This window comes from Bos javanicus, chromosome 25 (genome assembly GCF_032452875.1).
Source record: "Bos javanicus breed banteng chromosome 25, ARS-OSU_banteng_1.0, whole genome shotgun sequence".
NCBI lineage: Eukaryota > Metazoa > Chordata > Mammalia > Artiodactyla > Bovidae > Bos > Bos javanicus.
In genome coordinates this window covers 1,649,025-1,675,793 of record NC_083892.1, presented here as the reverse complement: position 1 = coordinate 1,675,793, position 26,769 = coordinate 1,649,025, and the positions used below count along the sequence as shown (strand labels likewise).

Sequence of the window (26,769 nt, the reverse complement as noted above, 5' to 3'; positions counted from 1 at the left end):
GAGCGAAGGGCGGAGCTCAAGACGCCAGGCCCATCTAGCACCGCCCACCGCCCACCGCCCACCGCCCACCGCCCACCGCCCACCGCCCACCGCCCACCGCCCACCGCCCACCGCCCACCGCCCACCGCCCACTACCCCGCGAGGGGCGGAGCCTCCTGAAGCCCCGCCCCTGAACCCTCCCCGCGCCGCTCCCGACTCTGCGGCGCGGGGGCGTGGCCTGAGGGTGTCCCCGCCCCGCGCCGCGCCGGGAGGAGGAGGAGCTGACGGCCGGGCCGCACTGCAGCGCCAGCGCGCGAGCGGGCGGTGGAGGACCCGGCCGGCCCCGAGCGCCGAGAGGCTGTCGCGGAGGCAGACAGGCCGCGGCCGCCGCCGGATACAGCCCCGCTGCAAGCCATGTCGTGTGGGGGCCCCGCCTGAGCCGCGGCCGCCGGGGCCGGGGGCGCTCGGGCCCTCGGGAGCGGGCCGGGGCCATGCTTGCGCTGCCCTGAGGATGCCGCCCGCCGCGCCCGCCCGTCTGGCGCTAGCCTTGGGCCTGGGCCTGTGGCTCGGGGCGCTGGCGGGGGTCCCCGGGCGCGGTTGCGGGCCGTGCGCGCCCCCCTGCCTCTGCGGCCCGGCGCCCGGCGCCGCCTGCCTCGTCAACTGCTCAGGCCAGGGGCTGCGGACGCTCGGGCCCGCGCTGCGCATCCCCGCGGACGCCACCGCGCTGTGAGTAACGCGCGCCCGCCGCGCGAGCCCGGTGGTTGCCATGGCGTCCGGCGGCCTGCCGGGGCGCGGGGCGCCTGCACCCTCCGGGGAGAGGCCGGCCGGGCAGGCCGCCGGCCTGGCGGGCCTCGCAGGGCGTGGGCGCGTCCCCGGCCTCCAGAAGGGGAAACGGGGTGCGGGCCAGGCCTCTCCCAGGGCGAGGCTCCAGCGTAGTGAGGGCGGCCCGACTAAATAAGGAAAACCTGGGCCCGCGGCCGGCTCTCAGCCCGCCTGGCCTCAGCCAGAGGGAAATAGGAAAATCCCGGATTCTGTGCAGGCGGAGACCGCGCGCCCGGCAGGGCCCCGCGAACGCCAGCGGACCGGGGCCCGTGGGCTCTGGCGGGGCGGGGCGGTCTCCCGCACATACTTCAACGCTAATTAGAGACTAATAGGATGCGGCTTGGCCTGGGGCGATACCCAGCACCTGGGAGCCCAGGAGGAGGAAGCTGGGCTGGGCAGTGTAGAGCTCTTGATGGATGCTTAGAATTGGCCGGATGCTTAGAATTGGCCTGATGCTTGAAGTGGAAGGGGAAGACCGAGGGGCTGGACTTGGTCGAGCTCGGGTGTATTGTGGCAGCTGTAGGGGGAGTGAGGGCAGGATGGGAGGTGGGTTAGTGTCCTCGCGGGCCTCATTTGTCCTGTTTAGCGCTCTGATGTTATCCTGGGAACAGTGGGTGACTGTGATTGCCGTGGAGGGGTTTAAAACGCTGAAAAGTCATCCTCAGGTTTGCATTTTGGAGGAAATAATAACACGCAGTCTTTATGGAGAGCTCACCTCCAGCCTCGGCCTGCGTCAAGGTGTGGTTGTGAATTGTCACGCTTAAACCTCAGCCTGACCCTCTGAGGTGAGGTGCAGCAGAGATGCCCATTGTACAGATGGGAACACAGGCTGGAGATGACGATGATGTGCTTTGTCTAAGCACAAGTGACCAGTAACAGCCGATGCCTGGCAGAGGCAGCGTTGGATTGTAAAGGGTGCGGGGAACTGAGGTTTTCAGACAGTTGACCCCAGAGCTGGGGGCAGTCTCCTGGCCTGTAATACACATCCTCAGGGCCCTGTCTGGGTGTTTCCAAACACCTCAGCCAGGACTCCACGGCTCCCAGGCTGCATGCTGGAATCCCTTGGGGGCGGGTGTTCAACATCCCCAGGCTTATTAAAGCTTGGATTTGGTTTTGTAACAATCTCTGGGCGACTCCAGTGTGTGGCTGCCTCTTTTTAGAGGGACCCTCGTGGTCTCTGTTCAGGCGAGTTTGGATGTTGAGGGCGGAGCAGGGGCGGGTGCTTCTCCTGGAGGGTTCCTCCTTGGAGCTCTGCTGGGTGTTGTGAGGGAGCTGGTTCTCCAGGGGCAGCGGCTGGGAGCCTTGGGACCACGCTGTCGTCTTGCTCCCTGACAGCTGGTGTTTGCCGTCACGGCTGTCTCTGCGGAGATGGGCTTCCTGTCTGCGGCCAGTGCCCACGTAATTGTTTTGGATCCACCCCTGGCCCTTGTTTCTGGATGTTGTGAATGAGGTTGCCGCCATCTCTGGTGGGCCAAGAGCTGCTGGGGGTCAGGCCCCAGCTCCTGCTGGTTATTCCCGCTTCCTCGTCACCTGGCAGCAGGCGGGCCTCCAGGAGCTGTCCAGGAAATAAACGGTACTGGTAGGTCGGCCAGAGGCCTGCAGCAGGGAGCAGGACAGCAGTGGAGCCTGAGCCCTGCGTGTGTCCACTTAGCCTCTGGACGTCCAGGAGCTGGCGGCCTGGCCTGAGGCGGCAGGATTCCAGGGCTGCTGGCCCTGCAGCCTGGGAGGAGGGATTCGGGGAACCAAGGAGACTTCACGTTCCAGTCGACACTCTGAAGCTGCCTCAGAGATTTCTGCAGGGCTCAGTGTGAGGAGCCCACAGGAAACTGGACCCTTGACTGCAGATGCTAAGGCCTGCCCCTGCCCAAACCCCCCACGCCACCGTCTGTTCTCTGTGGACTGCCCCAGCCATCATCCTTGCCTGTCCACTCTGCAAACCGCACCCCCCTCAGAGAGAGGGAGGCAGGTGAACCTTCTCTTAGGGCGCAGGAATGAGGTCCGAGATGCCAGGGAGCCCCCTGCAGGAGGGTGTACGCGTCCAGGGGCCCCAGTGGCCCTGCCTCCTGGGTGTCACCCTAGCCTGAGCCTAGGGGACTCCTGCCCAGCGTCTCTGTCATCAGTGTCAGGCAGGCACCCCTCCATTTGAGACTCCTTGGCCAGCCTGAGGTGCTGCAGGACAGCTGTGTCCTGACTTGGTGGGGGACAAGGGCTGGCTGGTAGGGGATTCGGGGCTTGCAGGATGACCCAGGGTTTTGAGACCCCAGCCTCTTTGGGTTAAATAATGCTTGCTGCTGGGAGGTGGCAACCTGAACAGGATGACGTCACTCAGTAAAGGGTGGTTGCTGCTGCTGCTGCTAAGTTGCTTCAGTCGTGTCCGACTCTGTGCGACCCCATAGACGGCAGCCCACCAGGCTCCTCTGTCCCTGGGATTCTCCAGGCAAGAACACTGGAGTGTGTTGCCATTTCCTTCTGCAATGCATGAAAGTGAAAAGTGAAAGTGAAGTCACTCAGTCCTGTCTGACTCCTAGCGACCCCATGGACTGCAGCCTACCAGGCTCCTCCATCCATGGGATTTTCCAGGCAAGAGTGCTGGAGTGGGGAAAAGGTGGCTGCGCTCCTGTTTTTAAAGCTTTTATCCTGGAGAGTTTGAACTTACATAGAAGTGGGCGGAAGAGCGTGATGAACCTCACAGACCCCACTGCCCTGTGGCCTAGCCTGCTGCTCCACCCTCACCCCCACCCATTTTGGAAGCAAGCTCCAGCCATCCTACATTTGACCTGTTAGCATTTGGAAATGTATGGCGACCCCTGATCACACCCGAAACAGTGCACAGTTCCCTGGTCCCTTTCATGTCCAGTGTGTGCAAATTTGTGGTTGTCTCAGTGTTTTCACTGGATCAAATTAGGATCCAAATAAGGTCCACGCAGTGGCAGTGCAGCTAGTTGATGTCTTTTAAATCTCTGCGGGTGTGCAGGCTCTCCTTCCGTCTCTCTTCCCTCTCTTGTGATTTGCTGAAGAGACTGGCTCCCACAGCACCTGGTGTGGGGTCATGTCTCTGTGTGTCCCTCTGCCCTTGGCGTCCTTCCCGGACACTGCTGGTCGGGCCCAGAGCTGTGTTGGGTGGGGAGCCACATTTCAGGTGCTCGAGCCACAGGACCAGCGGCTGCCGTGTTGGCTGGGTCAGCACAGAGAGTTCTAGATGGGGTGGTACTGCTCCGGGTGCTATCTGTCCATCATGTCCAATGTGGCTGATTTTAGCCGGCCGCTTCTTGGGTGATGGCCAGGGGCTCTGAGTGGGCCTCATACTGTCTCATGGATGTCAGGTCTAGGACCAGGCTCGGAGCAGGGACTCAGTAGGGGTTTGCTTCTCTGACTAGGATATTGGGGCCTTGGGGTCTGCCATTGGCTGGGGGCACCCAGGGCCTTGCCCCTCCTCACATGTCCCCCTAACTGTTAGGGGGTGTTGGGGGCTCTGGGAGATGCAGCCCCGGGGGAGCTGCACGGGTGAGGGAAGGTGGGTGTTGGGGAGGGAACCCCTGGGCTCGGAGTGCGCCTGGCCTGTGTGTACTGCCAGGCACCATGTAGACAGCCATACACGTGGCTTCCTACACATGCATGCATGTAACCCCAGTGATAGAGAGGAGGCCACTTTGCAGGGGTCCCAGAGGGATCTCCAACGTAGGTGACACTGAAGCCAGTGCTCAGCGCTCGTGCAGGTGTCACCCCGCGCCAGGAGAGAGCATCCCACGTAGAGTGGATGGCCTAGCTCAGAGGTTCCAGGTGATGGGGGGCGGCAGGTGGGGCCTCTGGAGAGAGGGCATTGGGGCAGCATTGAAGGACCCAGGAGAGAAGCGTCATGATTGGCATCTTGTAGAGAGACCGTGGGCTGGGGTGCAGAGGCGCCTTGTGTGCCGAGCTGGTCTCCCCTCAGGGTCCCTGAGCCGCCCACGCTGGGAGAAGCAGACCGCGAGTGCATGTCCCAGGAGCTGCCTGGCAAGGGCCGGACGGCAGGGTTGTGCGCACACCGCTCCTGTCTGTGGCCCCTGGCAGGGCGGGCAGGTGAATGGGGAGACTTCAGCTACAGCTGTGACCCGGGGACCTGAAGGGATGGACAAGAGAGCGCTCCCAGTGTCCGGAGACCCTCAGGAGACAGGCAGGCCCCGGAGCAGTGAGGACAGCCACCAGCCTGGAGAAGGGTGGGGAACACGTGTTATGTCGTCTGTCTGATGAAGGACTCCTAGCTAGAATATGTAAAAACTCAGTGACTCAAAGCTAAAAAGCAGGCAGAGCATCTGAACAGGCCAATCTACAAAGGAGACACACCAGTGACTAATAAGCATGTGAAAAGACCCTGTGTCTAGCTTTCAGAGAAATGCAAATCGAAACTCCAGGGAGATACCATTTCACACCCACTGGGCTGGCTGTCCCCAAAAGACAGACGATACCGGGTGTTGGGTGTTGGTGAGAATCCTCGTCCGTGGCTGGCGGGGATGGGGCACGCCTGGAAGACAGTCCGGCAGCTCCTCGGAAAAGTACACGTAGAGTCACCAGAGGGCCTGGCCGTTCTGCCCCTCGGTGTAGGCCCGGAAGAAACGAAACCTACGTCCACACAAAAACTTGAATGCAAATGTCCACAGCAGCTCTGTTCAGAGGATCTAAGAGGTGGAAACAGCCCCAGTATGTATTGGAGATGGATATGTGCACAGAGTGTGGTCTGTCTGTAAAATACTGTTTGGCCACGGGAAAGAATGCGGTGCTGAGGCTTGCTGCAACATGGTGAGCCTTGAAAACGTGTTCTGTGACAGAACTCATATGCAGAAAACCATGTGTTGTGTGATTGTGCTGATGTGAAACGTCCAGAGTGGGCAAGGCCATGGAGGTGCAAGTGGACGAGTGTCGCAGCTGGAGTGGGGCTGGGGGTGGTGGCCAAGCACGCTGGTTTTCCCCCTGGGGGGTGAGATGGTCTTGGAATTAGGGGTGGTGGTTGCCCAGCCCTGGGAGTATATGGAAAACCACTGAACTGTATGTTCTGGAAGGGTGACCTTTATAGTTGGCGGATTAAAAAACAGACCCCTGAAGAAAGTACCCAGGGGGGCACACACACCTCCTCCTGCTGCCGCCTGGCCTCCCTGCCTGGCTGCGGCGAGCAGGACTCTGCTGAGCTCTGTGTCCGGCGGTGTGGTGCCGTGGCCTGGGAACTGCAGTCGGTTCCATTTTACAGACCAGGAAACTAAGGTTGAGTCGCTTCCTGGGGTTGCCTGGCTGGTGGGCTGTGGCAGAGAGATGGTCTGGGCGTGCTCAGGGCCTCTCCCTGGAGCTGCACTGAGGGGCCTGGGGTTCGGTGGCGGTGAGGGTATCCCCGAGTGGGGCAGGGTGTGTTCGAAGGGGACCAGGTGGGCTCTGACTCAGCCCCAGCCGCTTGCCTGGCCCCGCCCACCAGCTCTCTCCCAATTCCTTTGGCTGTCCCTGCTCTGGTTCTTCCCAGCGATCCCCCAGGAGGAGCATGGGCAGACCTGGTTCCCATCCCAGCCCCTCCGCTTCCTGTGTGACCATGCCCAAGTCACTCACCCTCTCTGAGTTTCGGTTGCCTGCCCTGCATTTGGGCACCGTGAGTGGATGCGACTGATGTGGTTGTGGGCCTCAGAGATGAGGGTGTGCGGTGTCCCACGCACTCAGTTGATGGTGGCCACATAATCCTAGCCGCTGCCAGAGTGGACCCCCAGGCCCTTCTGAATGAGCTCAGAGTCTACCGCTGGTCCCCAAGTGCTGGCCAGGGGTTGGGCCCCTAGGACCTGTCCTGCTGCAGAGCACACAGGCCTGAGGAGAGGCGCCCTTGTGGTGCGCATGTGACTGTGCTGCTCAGACCAGACACATGAGTGAACCTCGGGCAGGCAGGCTCCTACACACCCTTCAGCACCCAGTCCTGGAGGCCCCGTGTCCAGAGGCCTCCTGCCTCTGGAGGCAGGCACGTGTGCCAGGCACGCTTCTCTAGTGTCTTCATCTCAGTTTTACATGTTTGCGTGTCCCACGCCTTCCCGTGTGGACATGTAACGTGGTGAAGGTATAAGGCATCTTATGACAGCTGGCCAGTGGCAGTGCCGCCTGTGGGTGGGCGTGTGGGGACCCTGGCTCCCGAGGGGGGCCCCGGCTGGGGTTTGGTTTCAAGTGAGGAAGCCATTTTGGACAAGACGTGCATTTTCCTTTCCGGAACATTCTGCCGTGCCAGCGCCACAGCGGGAACCCAGCCGGGCCCAGCCTGCCGAGCGCTGGGGTGAAAACAGCCCGCTCCTGCTGCGCCGTCTGGGGAGGCGGCGGCCCTGGGCCCGGCGCTGGGCTGACCAGCGGGCCGGGTGCCGGCAATCTTGCTGGAAAATGCAGCTCACGCACGTCCTTTCTTCCCGGAACACCTCGTTCCTCATGGCTTGGCAGCCGCCTGTGCCGAAGGGCCCAGCCGTGCCCAGGCCGGGTGGGGGGGCTGCGTTTGGGGGCCTTCTGAACCCCCTGAGGTGCCCATGGGCCCAGGCCGGGTGGAGTGTGTCCCCAGTTCTGAGCCCCCGGGCCCTGGACCCCATCTTGGGGTCCTGCGGGGCTGCCCTGGAAAGGACCGTGCCCTGCGGTGGAGGCCAGCTTTGCCGGTGCCCCAGGCCATGCTCTCAGACCCCGTGCCCACAGACTGAGACCTGGAGCTCCCTGGGCAATAGGACTGCCCGCCACCTGGGCCGACATGCCTGCCCCTGGAACGCGGGAGGCCACGTGCCTGCCCCCCGCCAAGCGGGGGCGACCCCGGGGACTGAAGCATGGCCCTCAGTCCCCAGCTGGGGAGGCTCCTTTTCCTTGGCCCCTCGCCCCATCCTGGCCTGGTTAGTGGAGGCCGCCTGGAGGCCGCCTCTGGGTGGGCTGCCCTGGGAAGGCCCCTCCTCGGGGCTCCCTTCCCCGCCACGGCCTATGGGTCCAGGGGCTTCCCGGGCAGGGCAGCCCCGCACCGGACACCTGTGCCTCTTCCTGCTGACAGCTGAGCCGCGGGCTGGCCACACCCTGCAGGGAGCCTCTCCACGCGCCCTGGAGACAGGCCCCTCCTGTCTGATGCCTGAGACAGGCGCCCGGGGCTCCCGCGGCCTCTCCCCTGTTAGAGGCCCAGACCCCCCCTCTCACTGGTCCCCGGGCCTCGTCAGGAGCCAGATGGGGGTGGGCGGCTCCAGCCAGGCCTCCCGGGCCCCTCGCCTGCCTCTCACCGTCTCTGCGTGTTTTTCTTCAGATCAGCTCTCTCCCCAAAACTTGAATTCATTAATTTAAACATCATTTCCGGCCCTGGAAGCCAGCCTCGCTCACCATAAATAGAAGTTCATGAAGACAGAGCGAGGTTAGCAGACTCAGACTGACCCACCCCATCCCACTGCCAAAGGGAGCCGTTACTGCTGTGTCAAGTGGGGGCACTGGGTCTGGACTGGCCTGCAGGGTCCCAGGGGCCTGGGGCCAGCCTGTGGCCTCTTGCCCCTTCCACCTGGGCCTGGCCCCCAAGGGGATGTGGTGGGGGTCCCTGTTTACCCGGAGCCCTGGGGCCGCTGTGGAGAGGAATGGGGGGCAGGGCCGTCCCATCCCGTCCTGCCAGGGGGAGGCGGCCGCTGGCCCGCCGTGCGGTTACGTAGCGTGCAGGCGGCCCCTCTGGAACCCTGTTTCCAGCGTGGCGGCCAGCGCTACGGGGTGGGGTGTGGGCTGGGGCCTGGCGCCCGCCTCCACTGCTGACCACACGCGTCTGGAATGTGCAGATGTTTCCTCGGGGGCTCTGGCTGGCCCCCAGACCCCGCCGGGCATCTGGACTGGGGAGTGGGCACCCACCCCCACCCCCCGCCTGGGCAGAGGGGGAAACTGAGGCTGCTGAGGGCAGCAGCGCGGGTCCCTCCACGTCCCCAGCTCCAGGAGGCGACGCCCTGGGAGCCACCCGGGCTCAAGAAGGACCCTGTCCTTGGGCTCCGCATCGGGCACCTCTTCCCTCAGCATTGCCCTGTGGCCTGCCCTATCTCTCCTCTGGGTCCTGAGGCATCCCTTCCCCTCTGCAAGGCCTGGGGCTGGAGGCAGGGGCTGGGCCCCGTGTGGGGGGAGATGGAGCCGCTGGCGTCCACAGGGTGGGGGGCTCAGTGCTGTCCCCCAGGCCCCCCTGGCTGGTGGAAGCAGGGATCCCCGCCCCAGCTGCTGCTACAGCAGGAGAGATTGGGCTGGGAAGGACACGACACAGTCCCCTGGGAGGCTGGGTGTCTGACGGGGGCGGGGAGGGGGTGGTGGGGCTGGGCCTGCCGCAGGGTGGGGGGAGTGACTGCTGGGCGCTGGAGGGAGGAGGGGAAGGCTGGGGCCTGGGGGTTGAATAGGGGTCTTCCTCCCCAACACCCCTGCCTGTCCCGGGTCAGGAGAGGGAACAGTGTGGTGGTTAAGAAGCCTCCTTCCAGTGCAGGGGACGCAGGTTCGATTCCCAGTTGGGAGCTGAGATCCCACGTGCTGCGGGGCGGCTGAGCCCACACGCCACCACGAAGAGCCTGATGCTGCCAAATAAATACCTAAGTAAATAGAACAGCAGGGGCGGGGCCGTGTGTGAAGACACCCCTGTCGTAGTCCAGGGCTGTGGGCATTTGGGGGCCAGGCTTGTGGCCTGGTCCCTGGTGCCCAGGGAGCTGGCCTGGCTCGTGCTGGTGCGGGGGTGTGGGCCACAGGTCCCCCTTTCCCCTCCCGCCTTGGGTCCCCGGAAGTGGCTAGCCTGGGAGGTCCGGATGACCCAGAGGGCTGACACCATGTGGCGTAGCCCCTCTTGGGTGTGAGCTCTTCTCTCTGTGGAGACGGCTGCCCACTGTGGCACTTGGCCAGCCACCCTGCTGGGCTTCTGCAGGTGGCTCCCTGGGCTGGCCGTGTTCCCCATCCCAGACTCGGTAAGACTGGGAACCCGAGTCGGGGCAGGGTGCAGAGGAAACCCGAGGGGCTGGAGCGGGGTGGGGCTGGCCCTTGGCAGCCGTGGCATTCTCCTAGAATGGTGACGACAAAAGCAGATGGAGATGTGGAGAGGTGGCCGTTCAGGGCTGAGAGACTCCAGCAGAGTCCGCCTTGAGGGTCCCCTCTGCCCAGCCCCCCAGCTCGCCCCGTTACCCTTCCGCACGCTCCCAGGAGGCTCTGGCCCGTGGTGGTGTGCCCGGCTCTGTGCTGGGCCTGCCTTCAGGCTGCAGGGTCTTTTTCTGCACCTGGGCCCTGGGCACGCCCAGGGGAGTCCCGGGCGAGGGACTCCCTGGGGCGGGGAGCGTGTGGCCGCGCCCCTCAGGCAGGGGTAGGGGAAGTCTTCTGGGGGCAGCTGGCTAGGACTGGGTGGAGGACTGAGCTGGGCCGTGGGTCAGTGGGGCCAGGGTGGCATCCTGGAGGTGGTGCTGGCCGAGTGGCGGGGATGCCAGGGTCACCCTGCCCCCCTCCCGCCCTGGTTTTCTGGCACCACAGTGATCGGGAGCCAACCACAGATGGCTCCCAGGAGCTGCCACTAATGATGGATTTTCCAGAAACCGGGATGTGGAAAAACACTGCAGGGCTTGTCCTCCTTTCTCTTCCGCTTGAGGCCCTGGTTGGAACGCCAGCCCTCGTGCCCCTGGTGGGGGCCTCAGGCCTGCACGCCCCCTTGGGCCCCAGTGTCCCGCAGGCCCACCTCTGGGTCCTCCGACAGCCTGGGGCTGAGGCTTCTGCAGCCCCACCCCGGAGTCTCGGGCTCCACAGCTGTGCCCTCTTCAGCCCCTGCGTGGGTCTAATTGAAGTTTCTCTTGGCCTGCCCTCCCCAGCTCGGGGGCGCTGAACTTGACGTCTGGTAGAAACTGGCCATGTCCGCTGGTCTCCCGGCCTGTCCCTTCCCACCCCGGGGACGGCCTGGGAGCCCCAGCAGCCTAGTGTGGGCTAGTGTGCAGTGGTGTGGGAGGCACCGTGTTTCCCTGTTTTTTTAAAGTAGATGTGACTGTCTGCAGCTGTTTATAATGGACACTGCTTCTGTCAGCAGCATCAGCGGTGCTGGGGAGCCTTCCCCAGGCCATCTGGTGAGAGCCCGGCGTGCTCCGGCAATCCTCTGGTTGTTAGGACTCTTCCCGGTAGCTTTGTGGGACAGATCAACAGGATAAACTCTGCCTGTGGAATCTTCACCAGCCATTAAGAATCCAGGGTTCAGTGACCACGCAGTGGCATCCAGCTCACTCCTCAGCAGCAGGCTGGAGGCTTGGCGTGAACTTCAGCAGCTTAACGTGATGATGGGCAGGCCAGGGGCTCCTTCAGGCCTGGGTGGCTGCAGCCGGGCTGCACATGCGTTGCAGCGTCTCGCCCTGTGTCTCTCCCGTCGCGTCTCCAGGCAGGTGTGCGGCCGTGTGCCGTTCCTGGGTGGCCTATGCCGTCATTTGAGCTTGTCGCCAGGACAGGACCTTTGTCAAGTCCAGCGTCCCCCTGGCCCGTGCAGTCAGGCCACTGGCAGAGCCGTGGTGGGGCTGCTGGGCCTCCGGGCTGACGCCTCCACCCCGTCCGATCCCACCAGGAGCCCCAGTCCCGACCCCAGGGACCCCCCTCCAGGTTCAGGGGTCCCGCTACCTGGAGGACCCAGCCCCTGGTTATGCAGCCCTCTTGACGGTGCCTGAGGCTCTCTGCTCACAGCCCCTCTTGACACCCCTGATTCAGTGGAGACTTAGGTCCTGCCCATCTGCTGCTGTGGCCCCCTCCCTGGGGCCTGTGCCCCTGCTCCCAGGCAGGCTGCAGCCAGCGTCAGTGGAGCACATCATGTCCACATGCCGTCCGCTCAGTGCCCAGTCTCCCAATAGCTGCCCACGATGCCGAGGGGGAGACCTGGCTCCCAGGGGTTAGCAGAGTGCATCCAGGCTACCTTCCCTCACCCCCTTGGTGGGGCCTAAGAGGGATGGGAGCTCCCTTCTTTGGCCCGAGCTCCCTTTGTCGGTCACCTGCAGCCCCGCTGGTGACATGAAGGTCAGAAGCCCTCCAGGCCATGTTGGGAGCCAGGGTCACGTGAGTGGCCTGGCTGAGACCCGGCCTCCAGCCCTTGGTGCACAGCCAGTCTTTGGGCAGAGGTGGCCGCCAGGCCCTGCGTGGACAGCCAGGCTCCAGGAGGAGCAGCGGTCAGGGATCAGGGTGGGGGTCGCTTCCTGAGCCTCGTTCCTGGATGTCGTGAGCAGGGGGTGAGGGGTGGCCCTAGGTACCCCAGCACTGCCCGAGGTGTGCACTTGGGGTGTAGGCTTCACTCGGCCTCGACTCCCAGGAGGGCCTTGTCTCCACACCAGCCAGTTCTTACTAAGCTCCACTGTGCATGGGCTGGGTGGGGCAATGGAGCTGGGCTCGGGACAGCCCCTAGCTGCTGGGGGAGCTGGGACAGCAGGGCTGGGGGGGCACCTGCGGTGGGGGTCTGGACTGGGCTGTGGCTGGGGGCACTGGGCTGGTGGGACCTGGAGACAGACAGGCCTGGCGGAGGCACTGTGGTCTCGTGGCCCGAGGCCTGTGGTCATCACTGGGAGGGCCGGGCTGGCGAGCGGTATTCTGGGATGTCCGAGGGCCAGCGTGACACCCGGACGCACAGAGGCTCAGAGGGCGGGAGGCCCAGGCCACGCCAGTGTGGAGAATGGTGCCCACTGAGTCAGGCTGGTCCGGCGTCCCCATCCTAGAATCTGGACACGTGGGGCGACCGGCCTCCACCTCCAGGCCGGGAGGTGAGGTGGCATTGGTGGCTGGAGAGTGTCCCTGGGAGGACTCGCAAGGGGCTGGGGTCATGCTGTCACTGTGTCACCATGTCGCCAGCGCTGCGGCTGTCGGCAGGTCGAGGGGCTGTTGTGCTGTTTTCTTGGCATTTCTCCAGTTGTTACAAGACTGGGCGTACAAGACTGGGCGTTTTCTTGTACGTCTGTGACGTTTTGTATTTCTCATCCTATTCTCATCTCTGGCCTTTTTAAAATTTTCTTTCCTGGAGTAGCTTGCTTGCTTTATGGTTTGTTAACAGCACATATGGAGAGAGTATTATGAGCCTTTATGGCATCACCGACTCAAGGGACATGGGTTTGAGAAAGTTCCAGGAGATGGTGATGGACAGGGAGGCCTGGCGTGCCACAGTCCATGGGGTCGCAGTCAGACACGACCGAGTGACTGAACAGCAATCCGTGGTCTTCATTGCTGGTGCTTTTCCCGGCTGGTAGTTTGTTTTCCGATATATTGTGTGGATGTTGCGTGCTTTTATGCAGCTGTATCTTCTGGCTTTTGAGATTTTCCTTCTGTTCATAGTTTCTGCTTTGAGAACCTGATTCCTCTCCTGTGCTTGTGCTGGGGTTGGTTCTTTGACACGGTTCTATTGACCTTGAGTGCCTGGGTTTATGGGAGTCCAGCTCTACATGGTGCCCTGACCCTGGAGGGTTAACACAGGCTGTCACTGTTGCTGTGCTGCGGGGTCCTCCACCAGGGTCCCTCTCCCTTGGTCTGGTCTGTGCCCCACTGTGTCTCAGGACACCCCCCACCCCCCCCCAGCAGCATCTGGGTGCCCAGCCCTGGAGACCCCTGGGCTGCCTCCTGTGTTCTGAACCCCGTGTGGAGGGGTGAAGCCTGCCCCCCATGATGCACCCAACCCTGCTGGGCAGGAGGGGCAGGGGAGGGCATGGACACAGTGCTAGGGCCAGCTCCTCCTGCCTCGGGTTTCCCAGATGGGCAGCAGCACTGACCTGGGCAAATGGAGCTCCGGGTGGGTGGCCACGGGCAGAGGGCGTCTGGGCCGCCCCATGCTGACCTCTGTCTGCCGTGCTCTGCAGGGATGTCTCCCACAACCTGCTCCAGGCGCTGGACATTGGGCTACTGGCTAACCTCTCGGCGTTGATGGAGCTGTGAGTGTCCCCCAGGGGCGGCTGCGGGCTTCCACGCTGCAGGCGGGCGGCAGCCTGTCCCCGTGGTGGTTTGGGGGCTCATGTCAAACCACGTTGAACCCCTCCTTTCTTACAGGGACATAAGCAACAACAAGATTTCTACGTTAGAAGAAGGAATATTTGCTAATTTATTTAATTTAAGTGAAATGTAAGTGTCGATGGTTTTGGTGGCTGTGGGTGGCTGGGCCTGGGGGCCCCGCACTGCCCGCTGAGCCTGCACCATCCCCTACAGAAATCTGGGCGGGAATCCGCTCGAGTGTGACTGCGGTCTGGCCTGGCTGCCGCGCTGGGTGGAGGGGCAGCGGGTCCGCGTGGTGCGGCCCGAGGCGGCCACGTGCGCCGGGCCTGGCCCCCTGGCTGGTCAGCCGCTGCTTGGCGGAGCGCTGCTGGATGGAGCCTGTGGTGAGTGTGCCAGGGGGCATGGCTGAGTGGCCAGGCGGGACCCCTGCAGGTCCTCTCGGGTGGGGGGCAGTTACTGACTGGGGAGGGGTCGGGAGGGCTCGGAGGTGATGCAGTCTGGGATGGGGTGGGGTGAGGGGCGCAGCCTTGGGACCGGCCTGCCCGCCCTTGCAGGTGAGGAGTATGTTGCCTGTGTCCCTGACGACAGCTCCGGCGCCGTGGCGCTGGTGGCCTTCTTGGCCGCCCCCGAGGGCCCACTGGCCCCTGAGGCCTGCAGCGCCCTCTGCTTCGAGGCTGGCCAGGCCCTCGCAGCCCTCTCAGAGCAGGGCCGGTGCCTGTGCGGGGCGGCTCGGCCCCCCAACGCCTCTTCCGCCTGCCTGCCCTCCTGCTCCGGCCCCTCCCTGCCCCTTGCCCCCGCCTGCCGGGGGCCCAGCCTCCTCCAGCACGTCTTCCCTGCCTCCCCGGGGGCCACTCTGCTGGGGCCCCAAGGACCCCTGGCCTCTGGCCAGCCCGCAGTCTTCCATGTCACTGCCTCGCTGCCGGTCAGCTCCACGCACTGGGACTTCGGTGATGGCTCCCCGGAGGTGGATGTCACGGGCCCGGACGCCACTCATCGCTATGTGCTGCCCGGCCGCTACCCCGTAACGGCCGTGCTGGCCCTGGGGGTGGGCTCTGCCCGGCTGGGGGTGGAGGTGCGGGTGGAGGCAGCCCCCGCTGCCCTGGAGCTCGTCTGTGTGGCCTCGGTGCACAGCGAGGAGACCCTGCAGCTCGGCGTCCGAAACCGCGGCGGCTCGGGCCTGGAGGCCGCCTACAGCATCGTGGCCCTGGGAGAGGAGCCAGCCCAAGGTGGGGCCCGCCCTGGCCGCGTCAGGTGGGCGGACTGCCCGGGCCGGGCACACACTGACGCCCGTCTCTGCCCTCTGCCCCCAGTGGTGCACCCGCTCTGCCCCTCGGACACGGAGATCTTCCCCGGCAATGGGCACTGCTACAGCCTGCGGGCAGAGAAGGCGTCCTGGGCGCAGGCGCAGGAGCAGTGCCGGGCCTGGGCTGGGGCCGCCCTGGCCATGGTGGACAGCCCCGCCGTGCAGCACTTCCTGGTCTCCCGTGTCACCAGGTGCCTGCCCGGGTGTGGGGCGTCTGCAGGGGCTGTGTCTGGCCGGCCGGCGGGCTCCAGGCAGCAGCTGTGTTGTGCCCGTGGGCGGCTGCTCCTGTCGGTTTTCCTGATGCAGCCGTGGCCACAGGGGTGCCCGCTGTGGTAGTTGGCCCCTACCCGGCCCTGTGTCCTCCCTGTCTGCCCGAGCTGGGCCCCTCCTGCAGAGGGCGGGGCAGGTCTGGTGTGACCTTGCTGGGCGGTCCGTGGTCAGTGCCGCCCGCAGCCCAGGAGCCTCTTGGGCACTCTGGCCATCCAGGCCTGTGGGGGACTCTGCTCTGCAGCGGTCACCAGGGGTGGCCCTCAGAGCCTGCTGAGTGATGGGGTGGAGGCTGGCCCCCTGCCCCCCTGGGTCCCTGTGGGAAGGGGCTGACGGGCTGTGGGCCCCGCTGAACGTCCTGTGTCCTGAGGGGAGATTGAGGCTCAGAGCGGTCACAGCCCTTGCCCCGGGTCCTGGGGTCCCCAGGTAGTAACACAGCCCCAATGCCTGGCTCTGACCCTGCCGCCCGCCCCCACGCCCTGCCTCCAGGAGGGTCTCTGCCTGCAGAGCTGTGGGGCTGGCCCATTTGGGGGCCGGTGTGTGGGTGTCTTGGTGCCCACAGGCCTCCCCTGGAAGCCTGCTCCTCCCCTGGACGTACGTGGGTCCTGTGGCCGGCCCAGAGTGAGGCAGAGCCCCCTGCAGGTCTCAGCTGGACCCCAGCCCCGTGGGGTGGGGCTGGGCAGGTTCTGGCCTGGGCCCCGCTTGCCAGGTCCAGTCTCTGAGCCTCAGTGTGCCCGTCTGGAAGTGGGGATAGAGGTGGAGCCCCTGACGGGCTGCCGCGAGGCGGGTGCCCATCCCTGGGGAGCCCCTGAGCGCCGGCCCTTCGCTGTCTGCCTCAGGAGCCTGGACGTGTGGATCGGTTTCTCAGCTGTGGAGGGGGCGGCAGCAGGTCCCGCGCCCCAGGGCGGCGCCTTCAGCCTGGAGAGCTGCCAGAACTGGCTGCCCGGGGAGCCGCATCCCGCCACAGCCGAGCGCTGCGTGCGCCTGGGGCCCGCTGGGCAGTGCAACACAGACCTGTGCTCAGCGCCGCACAGCTACGTCTGTGAGCTGCGGCCCGGAGGTGCGCGGGACCCGGGGTGGGTGGGTGGGAGCGCCTGCTGCCCTGGCCAGGAACCCGGGAGTCCTCCCCACCTGGCCAGCACAGCTGCTCCTAGCACCGGTTCAGTGCTCGTCACACGTCTGCTGAGCGTCCCCTGTCTACGGCGAGCCAGGGCCTGCTGCTAGGCGGCTCAGTCCCAGGTCCCTCAACCCCTGGGCCCCCAACACTCTCCTCCCGCCTGGGCCTACCATCTCATTGCACGCTTGTACCCCAGGCCCCGTGTGGGACGCAGAGAACTTCCTCGTGGGAGCGCCCAATGGGGACCTACAGGGGCCTTTGAGCCCCCTGGAACAGCAGGAGGCCCTCCTGGCTCCCCAGGAGCCCGTCGAGGTAGGCGGGCCCTTCGGACTTCTTGCTTCTAGAAAGCAAGAAGACTGGGATTGGCCTAGGGGTCCAGTGGCTGGCACTGCACGCTCCCAGTGCACGGGACCAGGTTTGATCCCTGGCAGGGGAACTAGATCCTGCAGGCCGCAAGGAGGATTGATCCCACGTGCGCAGAAGAGACACGGTGCGGCCAAATAAGTTAGTTTGAAAAGCAAGACAGTCCCTCCACAAAAACCCCAAGAAGCCTTTTGCTGGGACTTATTAACATCCTGTGTCCAGTGGGGAGAATTTAGAAAACCCACTGCAGAGCAGAGGAGAGGAGCACCCTGGCTGGCACCCGGGAGAACCCCCAATCTCCCGAGCCTTCTCTCTCCATTTGAGGGTATTTTTTACAAATGAAGGTGGGGTTCCTATTGCTCAGAGGCGGTTTTGACCTGATGTTTTTCTCCTGAGCCACGTGGTCTCCTACTGTGTGAGACGAGGCCACTGGGGGGCTCCTCCCCTGACTGGCGGGTGTTAGGGTGTCGGGGTGGGGCCAGGCTGAGGGTCGGGGCCTTCGGAGCTGAGCGGCCCCCTCCCTGCCAGGTGATGGCGTTTCCTGGCCTGAGCCCGAGCCGCGAAGCCTTCCTCACCGCTGCCGAGTTCGGGACGCAGGAACTGGGCCGGCCCGCCCAACTGCGGCTGCAGGTGTACCGGGCGGGGCGCGGAGCAGGTGGGACCCCATCCTGGCATCGGGACTCGGGGGCCATGAATGGCCTCTCTGCTCTGTTGCATCTTGTCGATTTGTTGCCCACTGGGCTGGTCTCCAGCCTCCGGGTGGACACAGTGGGGCCAGGAGACGCCAGTTCATGCAGGGCATGCCAAGGACAGTGGCTCTGGAGGGCAGCGTGCTGGGGCTGGGGTTGGACGGGGAGAGGAGAGGTGCTGGGGGCTGGGGACACTGGCTGGCAGGACCCCGTCTCCTAGCAGGGTGTCCCTGTGGTCTGTAAGCACACTGGGGCCCCCAATACCCCTCCTTTCCTTGTAGGGGCCCCGGGAAACAGCAGCGAGCCCCAGGGTAGGTCCCTGGAAAACAGGACTGAGCTGGCCCCTGTGTGTGCACCAGAAGGGCCCCTGTGCCCCCAAGCCAACGTCTGCCTCCCTCTGGACACCCCCTGCCACCCTGGGGCCTGCGCCAACGGATCCATGCCAGGGCCGGGCCTCCCTGGGGTCTCCTACGTGCTGCAGAAAGAGTTCCTCTTCTCCGTGCCTGCGGGCCCCCCCGCCCAGTACTCGGTGTGTATCTCTGGCCCCTGCTTCCTGCCTCCCTCCACCCCTGAGGCCCCGGCTTCCCGTCACACAGACCAAATGCAGTCCCTTCAGCCAAGCCATCCAGTCCCCTGCGGCCTGCTGCTGCCTCAGTAGTGCCCTCCTCCCCTGCCCCCACCCCAGGGCCTTTGCACTTGCTCTCTGGGCATGGCTGGTCAGCGTCCAGCAGAGGCCCCGCCCCTGTCCAGGCAGCCCACCCCTCCTGTGTCCTGTCTGTCCTGTGCCCCATCCGTCCCTGCCCTGATCGCCTTGGAGGCCCCTGGGAAGCCGGGTGCTCCAAGGAACCGAGGAACGCGGAGGCCCCCGTGGGGAGTGACTCAGTGCCCCTTCCCGTATTGAGGACGCAACCCGGCCCTGCCGCCTTCTCCCGCAGGTCCCATTCCATGGCCAGGACATCGCCTTGCTCCCCGGCGATCTCGTCATCTTGCAGCACGACGCGGGGCCGGGCACCCTCCTGCGCTGCCCCCCGGCGCTCAGCTTCCCAGGCTCCGAGGCTCCGTATTTCTCTGCCAATGCCTCAGCCTGGCTCGCCCACCTGCCTGCCCAGCTGGAGGCGGCCCCGGCTGGCCCCGCCTGTGCCCTGCGGTTGCTGGCCGCCACAGAGCGGCTCACCCCTCTGCTGGGCCTGGGCCCCAACCCGGGGCTGCGGCGGCCGGGGCGCTATGAGGTCAGGGCCACAGTGGGCAACAGTGTATCCAGGCACAACCTGACTTGCATCTTCGACGTCCTCTCCCCAGTGGCCGGGCTTCGGGCCATCTACCCGGCCCCCCAGGACGGCCGCCTCTACGTGCCCACCAGTGGCTCGCCCCTGGTACTGCAGGTGGACTCGGGCGCCAATGCCACCGCCGAGGCCCGCTGGCCCGGGGGCAATGCCAGCGCGCCCTTTGAGGCTGCCTGCCCGGCCGCTGTGGCCGCCCTGGCGCCTGGCTGCGCCCAGGAGGCCAATGGCAGCCTGTTTTCCATGCTGACGCTGCCCGGGCTCCGCGAGGGCGAGCACGAGGTGGAGGTGGTGGTGGAGAACGGGGCTGGCCGGGCCAACCTCAGCCTGCTGGTGACGGCGGAAGAGCCCATCCGCGGGCTCCGTGCCACACCCAGCCCCGAGGCCCGCGTGCTGCAGGGCGTCTTGGTGGTGAGTGGGGTCCCTGCCCTGCTGAGATGCGGCTCCCCGTGGAGGGCCACCCGTCCCCATCCTGGAGTGTGCCTAGCCGCTGGGACACGGCCTGGTGTTGGGTCCTGGGCAGGCCCCTGCGGGTGGCCCTGCACACAGATGGCTTGTCCATCCCCGAGTGACGGGAGAGTCACCTCCGAAACAGTTGTTCTGAAAACACTTCTTTCTCCCACGTTTCCTGAGCCTGCTTTTGAGCTCTTCACCTGCCTTCGACCGCCCTGTTCCTGGGTGTGTTTTGAGACCCCCACTGGGGTCTCACCAGGTGAAGTGAGCCCTTTCTAAGGTTGGGGCCCACTGCCGCCCGGCCGCTGTCGGGCTGCGCCCGTCCTCTGGGTACCCGTCTTGCACACGGGCCATTGTGCAGTTGCGTCCCGTCTTCCTTGCTTACACCTGTCGGGTGACGCAGGGGAGCGTCCAGAACCACGAGGCCCGTGGGGACACACGTGCCTCCCGAGTGGGAGCCTGGGATGGGGGTGCAGGCTGTGGTGGGTTGGCCTCTGGTCTTGGGCACTGGGCCTCCGAGGTACAGAGAGGTTGGTGTGCGGCCAGGCCTGGGCTCAGCCCTGTATGGTATGACCTCCATGGCTGAAAGGGAAGCCCACAGACAGCCGTGTCCAGGCGGGTGGACCTGGGCTGGGGGCAGCGTCCATCCCCCAGGGACCTTGGCCTGGGACAGGTCGCGGCCAGCTCACATGGCGCCCTTCTGCAGAGGCGGGTGGACCTGGGCTGGGGGCAGCGTCCGTCCCCCAGGGACCTTGGCCTGGGACAGGCCGTGGCCCGCTCACATGGTGCCCTTCTGCAGAGGTACAGTCCCGCGGTGGAGGCCGGCTCGGACGTGGTCTTCCGCTGGACCATCGACGACAAGCAGTCCCTGACCTTCCACAACGTGGTCTTCAACGTCATCTACCAGAGCGCAGCAGTCTTCAAGCTCTCGGTGGGTCGGGGTCTCAGGCGCAGGGGTGGGCGGGGCGGGGCATGGGGAGAGCGGGGCGTGGGGGGGGCGGGGGCGGGACCCAGGGCGTGGGGTGGGGCGTGAGGCGGGGCGCGGCACTGCTCACCTGTGCTTTCTGCTCCGCTCTGCTCCCGAGGACCCCGTGGCAGCGGTGGGTGAGTGCGGGGCTTGTGGGGGCTCTGTCCACACTGCTTCGCGGCTGGCGGGCGGCCTGCTCACTGCTGCCTGTGTCCACAGCTGACGGCTTCCAACCATGTGAGCAGCGTCAGCGCGCACTTCAACGTCACCGTGGAGCCGATGCAGCGGATGCGGGGCCTGTGCGTGTCGGCAGTGCCGCCCGTGCTGGCCCCCAACGCCACGCTGGCGCTGGCCGCCCACGTGCTGGTGGACTCGGCTGTGGAGGTGGCTTTCCTGTGAGTGCAGCGTCTCCCCCAGCCCCCACCTCCCTGCCAGAACGTGCTGGGGACACGGGCCCTTCTGAGGGGCCGCGTCAGGGCGGTGGTTCCCGGGAAGGGGGCTGCAGCCGGGCCAGCGGGCACTGTAGGGGTGCAGTGGGCCCTCCCCAGGCTGCTCACCGCCTGCTCCCTGCCCTGGCAGGTGGACTTTTGGGGACGGGCAGCAGGCGGTCGGCCAGTTCAAGCCTCCGTACGACTCGTTCGAGGTCCCAGACCCCACAGTGGCCCAGGTGCTGGTGGAGCACAACACCTCGCACACCTACACCTTCCCAGGTAAGGGCTGCCTCCCGCCCTCACGGCCTGTAGCTTGGGCGCGCTCTGCCCTGGGACAGCGCCTCCCTGGGGGGTTGTCCCTGGGTCCTGCCTCCAGAATGCAGCCGGGCTGATGGCCTGGGGCCCCTGCTAGCGTGAAGAAGGGAGGTGAGGGGGGATTGGGCCTCAGAGACCCGTGATGCGAGTCTGCCAGCCAGAAACAGACCCCTTCTGTCCCTCCTGTTCCCCTCCCCTAAGCCTTTTTTGGGGGAGAACGGGAGATCCTTCTAAGTCGCTTCTGAAATCCCAGAAGCCTCACACAGAAGTGTAAACAGCCTGTGATCCTGGCCCTGCACCCGCCCGTCACCCAAGGGCATTTGCACCTGAGTTGCCCTTCACCTCTTTCTGCCTCGCCCTGTGTGGAGAGCACACTCTGCCTGGGGCCCTGTTTGCCCCGTGGCCCCGCCAACAGCCCAGGGGCTGGGGTGGGCGGGCTGTGAGTGGGGTGGCAGCGCTGGCTTGGCCACATCCCCACGCGGGGCCTGTCCACCAGGTGAGTACAGCCTGAGCCTGCTTGTGTCCACCGCCTTCGAGAACCTGACGCAGCAGGTGCCTGTCAGCGTGCGTGCTGCCCTGCCTGCCGTGGCTGTGGCTGTGGGCAGCCAGGTCCTGGTGGCTGGCCGGCCCGTGGCCTTCTTCCCGCGCCCGCTTCCGTCGCCGGGCGGTGTCCTCTACACGTGGGACTTTGGGGATGGCTCCCCAGCTGTCACCCAGCCCCAGCCAGAGGTCAACCACACATTCGCCTTGAGGGGCACGTACCGTGTCCGCCTGGAGGTCAACAACACAGTAAGCCACACGGTGGCGGACGTCAGCGTCCGCGTCTTCGAGGAGCTCTGCGGCCTGACGGTGAGCCTGAGCCCCGCCGTGGAGCAGGGTGTGCCCACGGTGGTCAGCGCTGCCCTGGATTCCGGTGACAATGTCACATGGACTTTCGACATGGGGGACGGCACGGTGCTCACGGGCCCCGAGGCCACGGTGGAGCACGTGTACCGGTGGGCGCACAACTGCACGGTGACGGTGAGCGCGTCCAGCCCTGCCGGCCACCTGGCCCGCAGCCTGCCTGTGCACGTCTTCGTCCTGGAGGTGCTGTGGATCGAGCCGGTGGCCTGCATCGCCTCCCAGCCGCACGCCCGCCTCACGGCCCATGTCACCGGGGACCCTGCCCACTATGTCTTTGACTGGACTTTCGGGGACGGTTCACCCAATGTCAGCATCCAGGGGGACCCGACCGTGACGCACAGCTTTACACACAGCGGCACGTTCCCGCTGGCGCTGGTGCTGTCGAGCCGCGTGAACAGAGCACACTACTTCAGCAGCGTCTGCGTGGAGCCTGAGCTGGGCAACGTCACCCTGCAGCCCGAGAGGCAGTTCGTGCGGCTTGGGGACGAGGCCCGCCTGGTGGCCCACGCCTGGCCCCCCTTCCCCTACCGCTACACCTGGGACTTCGGCGCCGAGGATGGCGCCACCCACGTCGGGGGCCCCGAGGCCACGTTCACCTACCGGCTCGCGGGCTCCTACCTTGTGACAGTCACCGCGGCCAACAACATCTCGGCCACCAATGACTCGGCGCTGGTGGAGGTACAGGAGCCCATGGAGGTCACGGGCATCAGGGTCAATAGCTCCCATGCTCTGGAGCTACAGCAGCCCTACCTGTTCTCCGCTGTGGGCCGTGGGCACCCTGCCAGCTACCTGTGGGAGCTGGGGGACGGCAGGCAGCTGCAGGGCCCCACGGTCACTCATGCCTACAGCAGCACAGGCTGCTTCCAAGTCAGGGTGGCCGGCTGGAACGAGGTGAGCCGGGGGGAGGCCCAGCTGAATGTGACTGTACAGCGGCGCGTGCGGGGGCTCAACCTGAACGCCAGCCGCACAGTGGTGCCCCTCAACGGCAGCGTGAGCTTCAGCACTGTGCTGGAGGCCGGCAGCGATGTGCACTACTCCTGGGTCCTCTGCGACCGCTGCACACCCATCCCCGGGGGCCCTACCATCTCTTACACTTTCCGCTCTGTGGGCACCTTCAACATCATCGTCACAGCCGAGAACGAGGTGGGCGCCGCCCAAGACAGCATCTTCGTCTATGTCCTGCAGCACATCGAGGGGCTGCAGGTGGTGGGCGGCGGCTGCTGCTTCCCCACCAACCGCACGCTGCAGCTGCAGGCTGTGGTGCGCGATGGCACCAACATCTCCTACAGCTGGGCCGCTCAGCGCGACGGTGGCCCCACCCTGGCCGGCAGCGGCAAAGCCTTCTCGCTCACCGTGCTTGAGGCCGGCACCTACCACGTCCAGCTGCGGGCCACCAACATGCTGGGCAGCGCCTCCGCCAACTGCACGGTGGACTTTGTGGAGCCGGTGGGGTGGCTGGCCGTCACTGCCTCCCCGAACCCAGCTGCCGTTAACACAAGTGTCACCCTCTGGGCCGAGCTGGCTGGGGGCAGCAGCGTCACTTACAGCTGGTCCCTGGAGGAAGGGCTGTGCTGGGAGACCCGGGAGCCTTCCACCACCCTCATCTTCCCCAGCCCCGGCCTATGCCTGGTCACAGTAGTGGCCAAGAACCAGCTGGGCTCGGCCAATGCCAGCGTGGAGGTGGTTGTGCAGGTGCCCGTTGGCGGCCTCAGCATCCAGGCCAGGGAATTGGACGGCGGCTTCGTGGTGGCCGGTTCCACAGTGCCTTTCTGGGGGCAGCTGGCCGTGGGGACTGACGTGAGCTGGCGCTGGGCTGTGCCAGGTGGCAGCAGGCAGGGTCAGCACATCACTGTGGTCCTCCCTGATGCCGGCCCAGTCTCAATCCAGCTCAATGCTTCCAATGCGGTCAGCTGGGTCACGGCCACGCACAACCTCACGGTGCAGGAGCCCATCGTGGGCCTGGTGCTGTGGGCCAGCAGGAAGGTGGTGGAGCCTGGGCAGCCGGTGCACTTTCAGATCTTGCTGGCCGCTGGCTCGGCCGTCCGCTTCCTCCTGCAGGTCGGCGGGGGTGGCCTCGAGGTGCTGCCCACGCCCCACTTTTCCCGCAGCTTCCCCCGGGTCGGGGACTACACGGTGAGCGTGCACGCCGAGAACCGTGTAAGCCGGGCGCAGGCCCAGGTGCGCATCTCGGTGCTGGAGGCTGTGGGTGGGCTGCAGGTGCCCGACTGCTGCGGGCCGGCCATCGCCACAGGCGCCGAGCGGAACTTCAGCGCCCGCGTGCAGCGGGGCTCCCGCGTCGCCTACGCCTGGTACTTCTCGCTGCAGAAGGTGCAGGGGGACTCGCTGGTCATTCTGTCAGGCCGTGACGTCACCTACACCCCTGTGGCCGCGGGGCTACTGGAGATCCACGTGCGTGCCTTCAACGAGCTGGGCGGTGTGAACTGCACGCTGCTGGTGGAGGTGCAGGACGCCATCCAGCACGTGGCGCTGCGCGGCCCCCGCTGCTTTGCCAACCGCTCCGCCCACTTTGAGGCGGCCACCAGCCCCAGTCCCCGGCGCGTGTCCTACCACTGGGACTTTGGGGATGGGGCCCCGGTGGAGGACACAGAGGGGCCCTGGGCGGTGCACTCCTACCTGCAGCCCGGGGACTACCCCGTGCAGGTGAACGCCTCCAACCTGGTGAGCTTCTTCGTGGCGCAGGCCACGGTCACCGTCCACGTGCTGGCCTGCAGGGAGCCCGCGGTGGACGTGGCCCTGCCGCCGCAGGTACTCATGCGGCGCTCCCAGCGCAACTACCTGGAGGCCCACGTGGACCTACGGGACTGCGTCACCTACCAGACCGAGTACCGCTGGGAGGTGTACCGCGCCACCAGCTGCCAGCGGCCTGGGCGCACAGCCCGGGTGGCCCTGCCCGGTGTGGACGTGAGCCGGCCCCAGCTGGTGGTGCCGCGGCTTGCGCTGCCCGTGGGCCACTACTGCTTTGTGTTCGTGGTGTCGTTCGGGGACACCCCGCTGGCCCGGAGCATCCAGGCCAACGTGACGGTGGCCCCCGAGCGTCTAGTGCCCATCGTGGAGGGCGGCTCCTCCCGCGTGTGGTCAGACTCTCAGGACCTGGTGCTGGACGGGAGCAAGTCCTACGACCCCAACCTGGAGGATGGCGACCAGACACCCCTCAGCTTCCACTGGGCCTGCGTGGCCGCAACGCAGGTCAGCCACAGGGGCACGCGTCCTCCCCGCCCCGCGCGGGGCGTCTGCGTGATGAGCCCAGCAAGCCTGGGCTCCGAGTGCCCGGTGAAGGGCGGGGGGTGGAGGGTTGGACCACAGTTGGGGGTAGGGGGTCTTGCTGCTGCAGGCCAGAGCAGCTCTGGGGTCTCACCACCACCCCCCGTTATGGGCTGCAGAGCGAGACCGGCGGGTGTGCGCTGAACTTTGGGCCCCGCGGGAGCAGCGTGGTCACCATCCCTCGGGAGCGCCTGCGTGCCGGCGTGGAGTACACCTTCAACCTGACTGTGTGGAAGGCCGGCCGCAAGGAGGAGGTCACCAGCCAAACGGTGGGTGCTACTGCGGCCCAGCCTTGGAGAGCCCTCGGCCCTGAGACGGGTGCAGCTGGCAAGGCGGAGCCCACGCAGTGCCCAGCTCCCGTTCCCAAGTGGTTTTTTTACGTTTTGGGGGCTTTGGAAGTCATCGGTCTTGAGTTGTCACTCCTCTCGATGCCATTTCTGTTTAACAAGATTGCCCTCGGCTTGGCTTCCCTCCAGAAAGGCCGTATAGGCGCAGGAAGCCTCAAGGCACAGCCCTAGGCCGTCCCCTCCTGGCACATGGGGGCCCCTCCCGGAATGGGGAGGCCTGGCCTCACGTGCATGGCGCAGTCTCTGTCCCTGAGCACTGCACCCCACCGGCTGTGATGGGAGCCAGTGCACCAGGCCCTGCTGGTGCCCAGGATGGGGTGCATCCCCTGTGCCAGGGGGGTGCCAGGCCTCCGCCCGGCGGGGGTCCTGCCCAGAGGGGCCATCTGGGGCTGTGTGCCAGGGACCCCCCAGAGTGCACAGCAGCGGGGCGCTTGGACGGAGCCATACCTGGCTCGCTGTCGTCCCTGCATGGATGTGTGCACTCGCTCACGCCTTCCTGCCTCTGCTTCTCCATCCACTTGTGTCTGGGCGCCTGTCGGGGGCCCTGGGGGCTGCAGAAACCAAGTCCTCGTGGTCTGTGCTCCTCAAATCCCCTCCCCCAGCTTGGGAGTCACAAAATCACACAGAGTCCTGGGTGAGGGCTGGGCCTGAGAGGAGCCTTGGCAGGTGGTGCCTGCAGGGGAGGAGGCACAGGAGGGCTGGGGCACAACAGGGTCTGCTGCTGCCCTCCGCCTGGGCAGACGGGAGGGTCTGATGTCAAGCAGAGCCCACGCAGGTGGCAGGCCCCTCACCCCGACGGCTTCCAGGTGCTGGTCCGCAGCGGCCGGGTGCCCATTGTGTCCCTGGAGTGCGTGTCCTGCAAGGCGCAGGCGGTGTACGCAGTGAGCCGCAGCTCCTATGTGTACCTGGAGGGCCGCTGTGACAACTGCGACGGGGGCCTGGAGCATGGGGTGAGTGGGAAGGGGCTGGGGGCGCTGGGTGGTCCTGGGGGAGACCCTCCCCCAAGCACCGTGGTCTCCGTGCCCCCCTCAGCTGTGGGCTGCGCGCAGCTTCAGCAACGAGACGCTGGTGCTGGACGCGACGACCACATCCACGGGCAGCACGGGCATGCGGCTGGTGGTGCGGCGGGGCGTGCTGCGCGACGGCGAGGGCTACACCTTCACGCTGACCGTGCTGGGCCGCTCAGGCCAGGAGCAGGGCTGTGCCTCCATCCGCCTGGCGCCCAACCGCCCGCCGCGAGGCGGCTCCTGCCGCCTCTTCCCCGTGGAGGACGTGCGTGCGCTCACCACCAAGCTGCACTTCGAGTGCACGGGTGAGTACAGCCGGC

At 65.8% G+C, this 26,769-nt stretch overlaps 1 protein-coding gene across 2 annotated transcripts in view; it reads left to right on the top strand.

Moving 5' to 3' along the window:
- Positions 1 to 272: 272 nt before the first annotated feature.
- PKD1 (polycystin 1, transient receptor potential channel interacting) overlaps positions 273 to 26,769 on the top strand; it is a 39,410-nt gene continuing 12,913 nt past the window's right edge. For both annotated transcript variants that reach the window (XM_061400789.1, XM_061400787.1), the window contains exons 1-18: positions 273 to 705; positions 13,596 to 13,667; positions 13,783 to 13,854; positions 13,939 to 14,108; positions 14,280 to 14,951; positions 15,036 to 15,219; positions 16,135 to 16,355; positions 16,609 to 16,724; positions 17,304 to 17,430; positions 17,746 to 17,993; positions 18,400 to 19,155; positions 19,997 to 20,128; positions 20,384 to 20,559; positions 20,744 to 20,874; positions 21,407 to 25,020; positions 25,215 to 25,364; positions 26,249 to 26,392; positions 26,475 to 26,754. In XM_061400789.1, coding sequence (XP_061256773.1) covers positions 491 to 705; positions 13,596 to 13,667; positions 13,783 to 13,854; positions 13,939 to 14,108; positions 14,280 to 14,951; positions 15,036 to 15,219; positions 16,135 to 16,355; positions 16,609 to 16,724; positions 17,304 to 17,430; positions 17,746 to 17,993; positions 18,400 to 19,155; positions 19,997 to 20,128; positions 20,384 to 20,559; positions 20,744 to 20,874; positions 21,407 to 25,020; positions 25,215 to 25,364; positions 26,249 to 26,392; positions 26,475 to 26,754 — 7,480 coding nt within the window. In that variant the 5' untranslated portion in view covers positions 273 to 490. The remainder of the gene's footprint in view (positions 706 to 13,595; positions 13,668 to 13,782; positions 13,855 to 13,938; positions 14,109 to 14,279; positions 14,952 to 15,035; positions 15,220 to 16,134; positions 16,356 to 16,608; positions 16,725 to 17,303; positions 17,431 to 17,745; positions 17,994 to 18,399; positions 19,156 to 19,996; positions 20,129 to 20,383; positions 20,560 to 20,743; positions 20,875 to 21,406; positions 25,021 to 25,214; positions 25,365 to 26,248; positions 26,393 to 26,474; positions 26,755 to 26,769) is intronic.